Source organism: Panulirus ornatus, chromosome 48 (genome assembly GCF_036320965.1).
Source record: "Panulirus ornatus isolate Po-2019 chromosome 48, ASM3632096v1, whole genome shotgun sequence".
In the NCBI taxonomy this organism is placed as follows: domain Eukaryota; kingdom Metazoa; phylum Arthropoda; class Malacostraca; order Decapoda; family Palinuridae; genus Panulirus; species Panulirus ornatus.
The window spans coordinates 29,245,033-29,259,372 of record NC_092271.1 but is presented as its reverse complement, the minus strand read 5'-3'; the positions used below and the strand labels follow the sequence as shown (position 1 = coordinate 29,259,372).

General features: G+C 40.1%; 1 protein-coding gene across 7 annotated transcripts in view; it reads left to right on the top strand.

The window, feature by feature from the left end:
- Positions 1-13,491, top strand: part of LeuRS (Leucyl-tRNA synthetase) — a 34,587-nt gene extending 21,096 nt beyond the window's left edge. For all 7 annotated transcript variants that reach the window (XM_071690384.1, XM_071690383.1, XM_071690379.1 and 4 more), the window contains 4 exons: positions 1,085-1,151; positions 6,261-6,403; positions 6,850-7,124; positions 10,592-13,491. In XM_071690384.1, coding sequence (XP_071546485.1) covers positions 1,085-1,151; positions 6,261-6,403; positions 6,850-7,124; positions 10,592-13,415 — 3,309 coding nt within the window. In that variant the 3' untranslated portion in view covers positions 13,416-13,491. The remainder of the gene's footprint in view (positions 1-1,084; positions 1,152-6,260; positions 6,404-6,849; positions 7,125-10,591) is intronic.
- Positions 13,492-14,340: the final 849 nt, after the last annotated feature.

Here is a 14,340-nt window from a genome sequence, read left to right as displayed (position 1 = left end):
GTCTTGTGCTGAGTGAGGGGCAGAGGATGGTTGGGATGAGATGTTAGGATGAAATATCTGACAGCTCCCAGGAAGAAAGGTCATGGAAATGATGTTTACAGAGTACTTTTATTTCATACTGAGGACAATGTAATTGGTAAATAGCTTGAATACATTTAGAGAAAATGCATCTTTCACACTAAAAGTCTGTGTGAGGAGGAACTTGGCTTACAAAACTGTTTGGGGAGGATAGGGAAAGCTTTTTTACGTATTTCAGTTTGAACGTAGTGTCACATGGACTCATATTTTATACACAGGCACAGCATTGGTGGTGTTTAACATGAATATATTTAGAATATTGTACCTTTAATCCTAAAACTAAGTGTGAGGATGGCAAGTGGCTGCCATGTGTGGGTAGGATGTTGGATGTTTTTTCTTTGGAAGTATTTTAGTTATGTATCTGTCATCTGTTACCAAAGTCTTGTATTGCTCCAGGATTACATAAAGAGAAATTCAAGTGCAGTTATAATGTAATTTCTCCCATGTAAAGAAATGCCAAGTCCTAGGGTAGTGGTGCAGGCCTCCCAACTCTGTATTTGATACCACAAAATTTACTGTATAAGTCACTGTTTCATCACATTTCTCGTGTTATTCTTAACTTCCCTCATTAATTGATATATATCTTAGGTGTTCATTTCCTTTCATAGGTTGTCTTTTATCACTTAGGTTGTCCAACAGTTTGTGGTACTTTTACTCTGGGTCTTTCAGTCCACATGACTTGTAAGTTGTTTTAAACCTATAGTGGTAGTTGCATGAGTACTGGGGAGAACATACTTTTTATCTGAGCTCTCCTTGTGACATAAGAGACCTTAGGGTACTAATTGTGTGATAAATCAACAGAATATTGACATAGGCAGGAAAAGTTAAACAATCCTATGACAGTGGGAGACCTTTTCTGTAGGTTTGTTGGATGATGATGGTAGCATTTTGAGGGATAATGTGATGTTTCTGTTTGTAAAAAACAAGTGGATTTGAAAGTTGAACTAAATATGAAAAAAGAAATCATGGTAACAGTTATTCTAGTAGTATTTATTTACTTTTTCAGTTTGCTGTGGGATATCAACGTTTGAAAGGAAAAAAGTGCTTGTTTCCTTTTGGACTACATTGTACAGGTACGTTGGTGGTACAGTAGTTTTGTGTTTATAGGATAGGGGAGAAAGAATACTTCCCATGTATTCCCAGCATGTCGTAGAAGGTGACTAAAGGGGGCAGGAGTGGGGAGCTGGAAACTCTCCCCTCCATGTATTTCAATTTCTAAAAGGGGAAACAGAAGAAGGAGTCAAGCGGGGAGTGCTCATCCTTCTCGAAGGCTCAGATTGGGGTGTCTGAATGTGTGTGGATGTAACCAAGATGAGAAGAAAAAAGAGATAGTATGTTTGAGGAAAGAAACCTGGATGTTCTAGCTCTGAGTGAAAAGAAGCTCAAGGGTAAAGGGGAAGAATGGTTTGGAAAAACCTTAGGAGTAAAGTCAGGGGTTGGTGAGAGGACAAGAGCTAAAAAAGGAGTAGCACTACTGAAGCAGGAGTTGTGGGACTATGTGATAGAGTGTAAGAGTGAATTCTAGTATGATGTGGATAAAACTGAAAGTGGATGGAGAGAGATGGGTGATTATTGGTGCCTATGCACTTGGTCATGAAAAGAAAGATCTTGAGAGGCAAGTGTTTTAGGAGTAGCTAAATGAGTGTGTCAGCAGCTTTGATGCACGAGACTGGGTATTAGTGATGAGTGATTTAAATGCAAAGGTGAGTAACGTGGCAGTTGAGGGTATAATTGGTGTACTTCCGGTATTCAGTGTTGTGAATGGAAATGGTGAAGAGCTTGTGCATTTGTATCCTGAAAAAAAACTGGTGATTGGGAATACCTGGTTTAAAAAGAGATATTTTTTTTCATACTATTCGCCATTTCCCGCATTAGTGAGGTAGTGTAAAGAACAGAGGATTGAGCCTTTGAGGGAATATCCTCACTTGGCCCCCTCCTCTGTTCCTTCTTTAAGAAAACTAAAAATGAGAGGGGAGGATTTCCAGCCCCCCACTCCCATGAAATAAAAGAGATATATACATAATTATATGTATGTGGGTAGGAGAGATGGTCAAAGGGCATCATTGGATTATGTGTTAATTGATTGGTGTGCAAAAGAGAGACTTCTGGATTTTAATGTGCTGAGAGGGGCAGCTGGAGGGATGTCTGATCACTATCTTGTTGAGGTGAAGGTGAAGATTTGTAGAGGTTTTCAAAAAAGAAGAGAAAATGTTGGGGAGAAGAGAGTGATGAGTATAAGTGAGCTTGGAAAGGAGACTTGTGTGAGGAAGTACCAAGAGAGATTGAGTGTAGAATGGCAAAAGGTGAGAGCAAATGATGGGAGTGGGTGAGGAATGGGATGTATTTAGGGAAGCAGGGATGGCATGTGCAAAAGATGCATGTGGCATGAGAAAGGTGGACGGTGGGCTGATTAAAAAGGGTAATAAATGGTGGGATGAAAAAGTGAGGGTGTTTGTGAAAGAGAAAAGAGAGGCATTTGGACGATACTTACAAGGGAGAAGTGCAAATGACTGGGAGACGTATAAAAGAAGTGGCAGGAGGTCAAGAGGAAGGTGCAAGGGTTGAAAAAGAGGGCAAATAAGAGCTGGGGTGAGAGAGTATCATTAAACTTTAGGGAGAATAAAAAGATGTTTTGGAAGGTGAGTAACATGCATAAGACGAGAACAAATGGGAATGTCGGTGAAGGGGACAAAGGGGAACAGGTAGTGATGAAGTGAGAAGGAGATGGAGTGAGTATTTTGAAGGGTTGTTGAATGTGTTTGATGATAAGAGTGGCAGATGTCGGGTGTTTTGGTTGGGATGGTGTGCGAAGTGAAAGGGTCAGGGAGAATGGTTTGGTTAAAGGAGAAGAGGTAGTGAAAGCTGGTTTGGTTAAAGGAGAAGAGGTAGTGAAAGCTTTGTGGAAGATGAAGTCTGGCAAGGCAGCGGTTTAGATGTTATTGCAGTAGAATTTATTGAGAAAGGAGGTGAGTGTGTTGTTGATTGGTTGGTAAGGATATTCAAAGTATGTATGGATCATGGTGAAGTGCCTGAGGATTGGCAGGATGCATGCATAGTGCCATTGTACAAAGGCAAAGGGGATAAAGGTGAGTGTTCAAACTACAGAGGCATAAGTTTGCTGAGTATTCCTGGGAAATTGTATGTGAGGGTATTGATGGAGATTGGGGAGGAGCACTGTGGTTTTAGAAGTAGTAGAGAGTGGCTGGATCAGGTGTTTGTTTGAAGAATGTGTGTGAGAAATACTTAGAGAAACAGCTGGATTTGTATGTGGCATTTATAGATCTGCAGAAGGTGTATGACAGGGTGGATAGAGATGCTATGTAGAAAGTATGTAAAGTATATGATGTGGGAGGTAAGCTGCTAGAAGCAGTGAGAAGTTTTTATCAAGGTTGTAAAGCATTTGTACGAGTAGGAAGAGAGGAGAGTGACTGGTTTCCAATGAAGGTTGGCCTGCAGCAGGGGTGTGTGATGACCTCATGGTTGTTTAATTTGTTAAGGATGTGGTGGTTAGGGAGGTAAATGCAAGCATTTTGGAGAGAGGGGTGAGTATGCACTGTTGGGCATGAGAGGGCATGGGAAGTGAGTCAGATGTTGTTCACCGATGATACAGCTCTGGCTGCTGATTCGAGTGAGAAACTGCGTTAGTTGGTGACTGAGTTTGGAAAAGTGTGTGAAAGGAGAAAGTTGAGAGTAAATGTGAATATGAGCAAGATTATTAGGTTCATTAGGGTTGAAGGACAAGTTAGTTGGGATGTAAGTTTGAATGGAAAAAAATTGGAGTGAAATGTTTTAGACATCTGAGAGTGGACTTAGCAGCAAATGGAACCATGGAAGCAGAAGCGAGTCACAGGGTTTGTGTGTGGGGAAGGTTTTAGGAGCTATGAAGAATGTTTGGTAAGAGAGAACGTTATCTCAGAATGTTTGGTAAGAGAGAACGTTATCTCAGAATGTTTGGTAAGAGAGAACGTTATCTCAGAGAGCAAAAATGGGTATGTTTGAAGGAGTATTAGTTCCAACAATATTGTATGGTTGCGAGACATGGTCTGTAGATAGGGTGGTATGGAGGAGGGTGGAAGTGTTGGAAATGAAATGTTTAAAGATAGTATGTGGTGTGAGGTGGTTTGATTGAGTAAGGAATGAAAAGGTAAGAGAGATGTGTGGAAATAAAAAGAGTATGGATGAGAGAGCAAAAGAAGATGCAGTGTTGAAATGGTTTGGACATATGGAGAAAAGGACTGAGGAAAGATTGACAAAGAGGATATATGTGTCAGAGGCAGAGGGAACGAGAAGAAGTGGGAGACCAAATTGGAGGTGGAAGGATGGAGTGAAAAAGATTTTGAGCAATCTGGGCCTGAACATACAGGAGGGTGAGAGGCGTGCAAGGAATAGAGTGAATTGGAATGATGTGGTATATCGGGGTGGACATGCTGTCAATGGATTGAAGCAGGGCATATGAGGTGTCTTCGGTAATCTATGGAAAGGTCTGTGGGTTCTGTGGGCAGGGAGCTGTGGTTTTGGTGCATTACACATGACAGCTAGAGACTGAGTGTGAATGAAAGTGGCTTTTTATTTTCTGTTTTACTGGTGCTACCTCATTGAAGCAGAGAGTAGTGATGCTGTTTCCTGTGGGGTGGGGCTGCACCAGGAATGGATTAAGGCAAGCAAGTATGAATATTTACTGAAAATCCTAACAAGCCTTCAAGAACACAGGCACCCTCTTCCTTGAATGATTAATCTTTAGTCCCATGTACTCCAGCATTTCCACAATTCATTGTGCCAAAGGCTTTTATCACTTCTCTCGTTACCAAACCACTTGACATGACTCTTACTTTACCTACATTGACTTCCAAAAATCCCACATCTGCCAACCATTTGTTGAACATGTTTTAACAGTCGTTCAAAATTCTCAATCCACCTCCTCTTCACCTTGTCTGTGTCTGTTACCACTAACATCTTCCCCTTCACCGATAGTCCCATTTTTTTCTTTTTCTGCTCACTCTATTCATCTCCTTCCAAAAGATTTTCTTATTTTCCAAAAAGTTTATTGGTATTCAGTCACTCCAACTCTCATTTGGCCTCTTTTTCAGACCCTGATCTTCCTCTTGACCAGCTACTTTCTATTGTACATGTCATAGTCACTCACCCTTCCCAGCAATTAATACCCATAAATTTCTCTTGTTTACTAGTGATGTAACTTTCTCATCCCACTACTCATTACTCTCTCTCACTTGCCCATCTCCCACATAAAAGGAGGAGTGAGGAAAAGATTAGATGCTTATGGGAAATGAGTTGTTGAGTCCGCAGTTTTGATGTGAAGGATCGAGGTTTATTGATAGGTGATTTTGATGTGAGATTTGGTGATGTGGCAGTTGAGGGTATAATTGGGAGGCATGGGACACACAGTATGAATAAAAATGGTGGACAGCTTGGAGATTTTTGTGTTGGAAAAGGACTGGGGATAAGGAAAACATAGTTTAGAAAGAGGTACAAAACCTGATACCATGAAATCAAGAGAAGCAGTGCATCAGGTTTGTTTAGATAGAAAAAGATACAGGTTTTTAGAATATTTTGTACATTTAGCCCAACAGCATTATCCCTGGGGATAGGGGATTAAGAATACTTCCCACGTATTCCCTGCGTGTCGTAGAAGGCGACTAAAAGGGGAGGGAGCGGGGGGCTGGAAATCCTCCCCTCTCGTTTTTTTTTAATTTTCCAAAAGAAGGAACAGAGGGGGCCAGGTGAGGATATTCCAAAAAAGGCCCAGTCCTCTGTTCTTAACGCTACCTCGCTAACGCGGGAAATGGCGAATAGTTTAAAAGAAAGAAAAAGAAGCCCAACAGCAATAAATTTTTCTTGTTCTTAAGTGTACTAATACTGTTCCATTGTGCTAAACAACTTCTCCCATGTGCTGAAGTTAGTGACCAACTGTGATTTTATTTCTAGAAAATGTAGTCATAATTAGTTAGGTGTTGCTGAAGACAGGTGTTGATCAAGGCACCCCTCTCCATTTAGTCACTCTTATTATGCAAACCCATGAGTTTGGCTTTCTCATTCTGTTTATATGCCATCCAGAACTTACGTACTCCATGCTTAGATAATATTACATTCTTAATTATGAAAGAATGTGCCACAGAATTATGTACAGTCATTTGTATAATATGTTATAACTGTGTCTACTTTAGGCATGCCCATAAAAGCAAGTGCAGACAAGCTGAAGAGAGAGGTTGCTGATTTTGGTTGCCCTCCCAGTTTCCCAGATTACGATGACCAACAAATGATACAGCCAAAGGAAGTAACCATTAAAGACAAGGCCAAGGGCAAGAAGGTGAGAACTGAATTTAAACTTGAGTGGTGAGAGAGAGCAGTGCTTCATCCTACCTTTGGAGTTTCTTAGTTTTATGACCACAGCTAGCATTGCCTACTAAATGTGGCTTATGCAATCGAGTGTCCCTTTTATAGGACTCCTGCAGTTTGAAGGCTGCACTCCACTCAGAGTGGTGGAGTAAAAAGGCCCTCTATAAGATTGTCCTTCTTTTTGTGCATTGATGCTTGCAGTGTAACCACTTATAGACAGAGTCGAGTAAGACCTAATTCATTGTGCAAACTAATGAATGATTTTTATGCACCATGCTGTGGAAAACTAATGTACTTATCACAGTAAACAAAAGTTGGATACCTATGCTGTTTGGTTATGTACACTTGATCTATTGCATGTAAATGGGAACAGAACTTATCATTTCCTTAGTAATTTGTGGACATTTTTTCCTGCAGAGCAAAGCCTTAGCTAAAACAGGAAGTACAAAGTACCAGTGGCAGATTATGCAGAGTCTTGGAATTGACAATATGGAGATTCAGAGGTTCACCAGTGAAGATTATTGGCTTCAGTATTTTCCTCCACGCTGTGTAAAGGACCTCAAGCGAGTTGGGCTGCATACAGATTGGAGACGATCTTTCATTACTACTGATCATAATCCATTTTATGACTCATTTGTCCAATGGCAGTTCATTCGTCTTAAGGAAAGGGGAAAGATCAAATTTGGAAAGAGGTGAGATAATGCAGTATTTACATTAATTATTTTTCAAGATATTATAGTGTTATGTTGTTTTGTCATTGTTACCCATTGTAGTGTTTTGTCTTTTACTGCAACCAGTGGAGGGTTTCCTACAGTCTAGCATCAGATTTGTAGCTGCTGACCACCCCATACTACTTAAGTGTTGAAAGTCAAGCAACAACCCTCAAAACATTTGCAGAAGAATGTTGCATTCTGGTTATCAATCTGATAAGGAAATCATTTGCTACTTGATTAAACCCCTCTCTCCAAAACTCTTACATTCACCTCCCTAACAACCCCATCCATAAACAAACTAAACAACCATGGAGACATCACACTCCCCTGCCACAAACTGACATTCATTGGGAACCAATCACTTTCCTCCCTTCCTACTCGTACACATGCCTTACATCCTTGATAAAAAGTTTTCACTCCCTCTAGCAACTTACCTCCCGCATCATATACTCTTAATACCTTCCACAGAGCATCTCTCAACTCTATCATATGCCTTCTCCAGATCCATAAATGCTACATACAAATCCATCTGTTTTTCTAAGTATTTCTCACATACATTCTTCAAAGCTTACACCTGATCCATACATCCTCTGCCACTTCTGAATCCTCACTGCTCTTCCCCAGTCTGATGCTCTGTACATGCCTTCACCCTCTTAGTCAGTACCCTCCCATATGATTTCCCAGTAATACTAAACAAACTTTTACCTCTGTATTTTGAACACTAACCTTCATCCCCTTTGCCTTTATACAATGGCACTATGCATGCATTCTGCCAATCCCCAGGCACTTCACCATGAACCATACATACATTGAATATTCTCACGAACTAAGTCAACAATACAGTCACTCCCTTTTATAATAAATCCCACTGCAATATCATCCAAAGCCGCTGCCTTGCCGGCTTTCATCTTCTGCAAAGCTTTCTCTACCTTTTCTCTGTTTAGCGAACCATTCTCCCTGACCCTCTTACTTCGCACACCACCTTGACCAAAACACCCTATATCTGCCACTTTTATCATCAAACACATTCAACAACAACAACAAAAATTAACTGCAGAGAATCCAATCTGTTAAATAAAAGGTTTTCTTTTTGGGGAATTGTGGTTGCACCACTGTTGTTATTCTTAACCTGGGGCAGGTAGTATGTATGTATGTATGTATGTATGTATGTATGTATGTATGTATGTATGTATGCACTTGTTTGCCCTCATCCATTCATGGCATCATCCTGCCCCACAGGAAACAGCATCGCCACACCTGTTTCATTGAGGTAGCACCAGGAAAACAGACAAAAAAAGGTCACTCATTCTCTAGCTATCTTGTGTAATGCACCAAAACTACAGCTCCTCATCCACATTCAGGCTCTGCAGACCTTTCCAGGGTTTAACCCAGATGTTTCACGCTCCCTGATTCAGTTCATTGACGCCTCTCACCCCCCTGGATGTTCAGGACACGATCGCTCAAAATCTTTCCCACTCCATCCTTCCACCTCCAATTTGGTCTCCTGCTTCTCCTTGTTTCATCCTTCTCTGACACATAAAACTTATTTGTCAACCTTTCCTCACACATTCTCTCCATATGTCCTAACCATTTCAACACACCCTCCTCTGCTCTCTCAACCACTTTTTATTACCACACATCTCTCTTACCCTTTCATTACTTACTTGATCAAACCACCTCACACCACATTTTGTCCTCAAACATTTAATTTCCAACACATCCACCCTCCTTTGTAAAACCCTATTTATAGCCTATGCCTCACAACCACATGATATTGTTGGAACTACTATTCCTTCAGACATACCCATTAATATTGTTGGAACTACTGTTCCTTCAAACATACCCATTTTTGCTCTCCGAGATAACATCATCTCTTTAACACATTCTTCATTGCTCCCAGAGCCTTTGACCCCTTTCCCACCCTATGAGTCACTTCCACTTTCATAGTTCCATTTGCTGGTAAGTTCTCTCCCAGATATGGAAACACTTCACTTCCTCCAATTTTTCTCCATTCAAACTCACCTCAACTAACGTTTCCCTCAACCCTGCTGAACCTAATAACTCTCAACTTTTTCTTTCACAGTTGCACACATGCCTTACACCCTTGATAAGACTTCTCAACTGCTCCTAGCAGCTTACCTCCTACACCATGTATTCTTAAGACCTTCCACAAAGCATCTATATCACCCCTATCATAGGCCTTCACCAGATCCATAAATGCTACCTCCATCTGTTTTTCTAAGTATTTCTCACATATTTTTCAAAGCAAACACGTGATCCACATATCCTCTACCACTTCTGAAACCACACTGCTCCTCCCCAACCTGTTGATCTGTACATCCCATCACCCTTTCAGTCAATACCCTCTCATACAGTTTTCCAGGAATACTCAACAAACTTATGCCTCAATAGTTTGAACACTCTCCTATATTCCTTGGGGATAGGAGAGGAAGAATACTTCCAGTGTATTGTCTGTGTTATAGAAGGTGACTAAAAGGGGTGGGGGCTGGAAATCCTCCCCTCCAGTTTTTACTTTTCCAAAAGAAGGAACAGAGAAGGGGGCCAAGTGAGGATTATTCCTCATAGGCTCAGTCCTCTGTTCTTGATGTTACCTTGCTAACATGGAAAATAACAAATATGTATGGAAAATATATTATTTTATTTATTAGATAGCCATTTGCCACATTAATGGTTGGAATATGCCATAGCTTGTGTGCTCTTGCATCAGTCTTGTTACTAGAAACTTTATGACTGTAATGAGTTGGTTAACCCTCATGCACCACCTGATATGAATTTTTGTTGATTATTTGATATTATAGCAGCACTGCAACCACAATTAAACAAAAACAGTACAATAACATTGCACGTCAGTCATTTAATTATACCATTAAGTTAACTTGTTTCAAGAGAAAATAGAATGGGGTTGTTTTGGAGCTCATTGCATTAATGTATTACCATTCTGTTTTGCTAATCACAATGCCTCCCAGATTGTAACCCACAGATGACAAGAAAACCTTTATTAGACAGCCTGGTTGACTAGGACTTTATAAGGGAAGTTACATTACATATGTTAAATTGGTAGAGTGCATTCACTAACCCAAAGCAAGGCAAGTAAATGTAGTAAAGTGGGATACTTCATTCTTAAGTGAATAATGTTTTGTGAGAGTGGATTGTCCGTAGAGATCAAGTTCCCCCTTGGCTCTTTTAACCTTCCAGTAGATAGGAGAAATCTCATCTTGAAAGTCATATAAAATTATCATTTGTAGGTAGCAGTTTAGTTGCAGGTGTTCATCTTTTGATTTTTGTTATATATTTAATTTTGTAATGCATTTCATTTTGCTGGGGGTGAATCGTTAGTTTATCAAGAATATTTTGTTTAAAAGTAAAAAAAAAAATTGCCATTGTCTTTTATTGTTCTCAAATATTAATATTTTTTTTATCCTTAGGTACACAATATATTCTCCTAAGGATGGTCAGCCATGCATGGATCATGACAGGTCATCAGGAGAAGGTGTTGGTCCACAAGAGTATACACTTGTCAAGATGCATGTGCAAGAGCTTTCAGGGAAATTGACAGCTTTAGCCCCAAAGCCAATCTTCCTTATAGCAGCTACTCTAAGACCAGAGACTATGTATGGGCAAACTAACTGTTGGCTGGGACCAGATTTAACGTATGTTGCCTTAGAAACCAAAGATGGTGAAATTGTTGTGTGTACACGTAGAGCAGCCAGGAACATGGCTTTCCAAGGTATGCTAAGTGTAGAAAATGAGGTAAAACCAGTGTTAGAGCTCAAGGGTCATGAGCTGATGGGGATAAAACTTCGTGCACCCCTGACAAACTACAAAGCCATCTACACTCTACCAATGATGACAGTGAAGGAAGAGAAGGGTACAGGAGTTGTGACTTCTGTACCATCTGATGCACCAGACGATTTTGCAGCTCTTGTGGATTTGAAAAATAAACCAGCACTACGTGAGAAATATGGCATTACAGAAGAGATGGTGAATGTAGAGCCCATTCCAATCATTGATGTTCCTGAATATGGTTCCCTTAGTGCTCCAACAATTTGTCAGATAATGGGAATCAAGTCTCAGAATGATTATGAAAAATTACTTGAAGCAAAAGAGAAGGTTTACTTGCGTGGTTTCTATGAAGGAACTCTTTTAGTTGGGGAATTTAAAGGAAGGAAGGTACAGGATGTTAAGAAAGTGATACAGGAAATGTTATTAAAAAAAAGAGAAGCTATGGTATACCAAGAGCCAGAGAAGCAAATTATTTCCCGATCAGGTGATGAGTGTGTTGTGGCACTATGTGATCAGTGGTACCTGGATTATGGTGAACCTGAATGGCGAGCTGAAACTCAAAAGAACCTTGATACACTGGAGACATATCATGATGAAGTTCGTCGTAATTTTGAGGCCACTCTGGATTGGCTGAAAGGCCATGCTTGCTCTCGTACCTATGGCCTTGGAACCCGCCTTCCTTGGGATGATAAATGGCTAATAGAGTCCCTATCAGACTCAACCATTTATATGGCTTACTACACAGTGTGTCATATTCTGCATTCAGATTTGTATGGTTCAGTATATGGTGAGTATGGCATTAAACCAGAACAAATGACTCCAGAAGTTTGGGACTACGTGTTCCATCAGACTAATGTCCCACCAGAAACAAAAATCAAGAAAGAGGCACTAGAGAAAATGCAACGTGAATTCAGCTACTGGTACCCAGTTGACTTAAGAGCGTCAGGGAAAGACTTGGTACCCAATCATCTGACATATTTTTTATACAACCATGTGGCAATGTGGCCCACTCAGCCTAACAACTGGCCTCAAGGTATTCGTGCAAATGGTCATCTAATGCTTAATTCTGAGAAAATGTCAAAGTCAACTGGTAATTTCCTGACTCTTACTGAAGCTCTTGACTGCTATGGAGCTGATGGCATGCGTATAGCTCTGGCAAATGCTGGAGACTCGGTAGAAGATGCTAATTTTGAAACTCAGGTTGCCGACTCTGGTGTCCTGAGATTGTGGACATTTGTAGAGTTAGCAAAGGAACTTGTGGCAGAGAAAGAAACCATGCATACTGGCTCATTATTTTCAATTAATGACAAGATGTTTGCATCTGAGATGAATCATAAAATTAGAGAAACTGATAATAACTACAAAACATTGATGTTCAAGGAGGCTTTACGTACTGGTTTCTTTGAGTACAATAACTTGTTCCATCAGTACCGTGAACGGTCACAGGTTCAGAGTGGTCTACATTGGGATCTTGTTCACCGTTATCTAACTACACAGGTGCTCCTGCTTTCCCCTGTGTGTCCTCATGTATGTGACTTCATATGGCAGAAAGTTTTGGGTAAACCAAGCTCAATCCTCCATGCTAGGTGGCCAATAACTGAGGAACCAGATCTCTTACTTGTAAAGGCTTCAGAGTATCTTGCTGATGTTTCTCATCGTTTTCGATTACGTCTCAAAAATTATATGACTCCTGCCAAAGCTAAAAAGGGCGAAACTTTAGTACAACCACAAGCACCATCACATGGCATTATTTGGATTGCGAAGACTTATCCTACATGGCAGAGTATAATTTTAAAGACAATGCATGATCTTTACAAAGCAAATAGCAACTTCCTCCCAGATAACAAGGAAATATCACAGGCACTGGCAAGTAACCCTTTGCTGAAGAAGTATATGAAAAAGGTCATGCCTTTTGCTCAAACAGTGAGAGAAAGGATGAAGACAATGGGAGAGAAAGCCTTAAAGAACACAGTGGATTTCAATGAGCGAAGCATTTTAGAGGAAAACATTGACTATCTGTGTGGCACTCTGGGCCTAGAAGGCCTTCAAATGTTTTGGACTGAAGACTGTGACAATGAACGTACTCAGGAGGAGGTAGTTCCGGGTGAGCCCTTTTTGACTTTTACTTCTGCCTCTTCTGTTGTCTTGTCATTCATCAATCCACAGCCTCATGTTGGACTATTCCACTGCCATTTGCCTATTTATGAGAATGACACTTTGGTGTCTGTGGCAGCTTGTCTGAGGCGGCAAGAGCGCTCTTTGAAGTCAAACATGAAAGTCACTTTTCATAGATACAAAGACCCATTTCTTGGACCAAGGATGATTCCAATTTTGGCAGATCCTCTTCATGGAACTGAAGAACTGTGTGATGAAATTACACTAATTCTAAAGGATGATAATGTACACTATACATCAAACGGAACTTCAATGTTCCTAGGAACAAGGATTTTATATATGGTACAATGACTTAATTGTAGATATTTATGATGGGTTTGTTTGAAATTCAAAAGTTACTTGTGTTAATTAAATATATTTTAAAATTTTTCATTTTTAATTAGCATTTGATAATTGAATAATAATGCATGATGGAGTGTAGGCCATTGAACATGGTAACAGGTGATAATTTTAGGCATTTGTTTTTCTGGGTGGTCTTCGTTAAGAAATTTACTTGCAATAGTTGCACTACATTATCTTCTAATAATTGATGCTTATGAATTGTAGCGTTTTTTTTTTTTTTTTTTTTATTGCGCTTGGGTTGAAAGATATCTGCAGAATCAATTTTGTATCCAGTCAGTGGTACCTACCTTATATTAGATTACAGGAGGAAGATTTACTTCTAATCACTTGTATGACTCTTCTTTGGTCCTCGTTCCGCAGGGATTTTGGTGAACCTTTTGTCATGGCTTTCAACATCTTCAGAGCATTGACAGTGTGACAAAGCCCCCCCTCTCCCCTTTTGGGGAGAGGGGGGGCTTTGTTTTTCTCTGTTCCTTACTGCATAACTTTCAGTAAATGGATTATTCTGGTAGTCACTGATGGAATGACATCCCCCCCTCTTCATCAACAGTGGTCCCCTTCACTTTCTTTTCTTAATGAATTATCTGTATTCAACTTTAACCCAAATTTCATGCTGATGATTCCACTATACCTGCTTCAACTCATTTTCCATTTACCCTTCACTCTAAACTTGTTCACTTTTTCGCACTGATCAGATCGCCTTTTAATTGGGACATGTGCAGTATCTCAGAATAGGAAAGGATGAATGTTGTCAAATTCATTAGTGCTAAAATGCAGTTTTTACCAATCTCTCTGTCATTCATTTCCATCTATTCTTGGAAAATCCACCTAACCATTAAAAAAATATGCTTCCACAAAACTAGAGGTGTTGCAT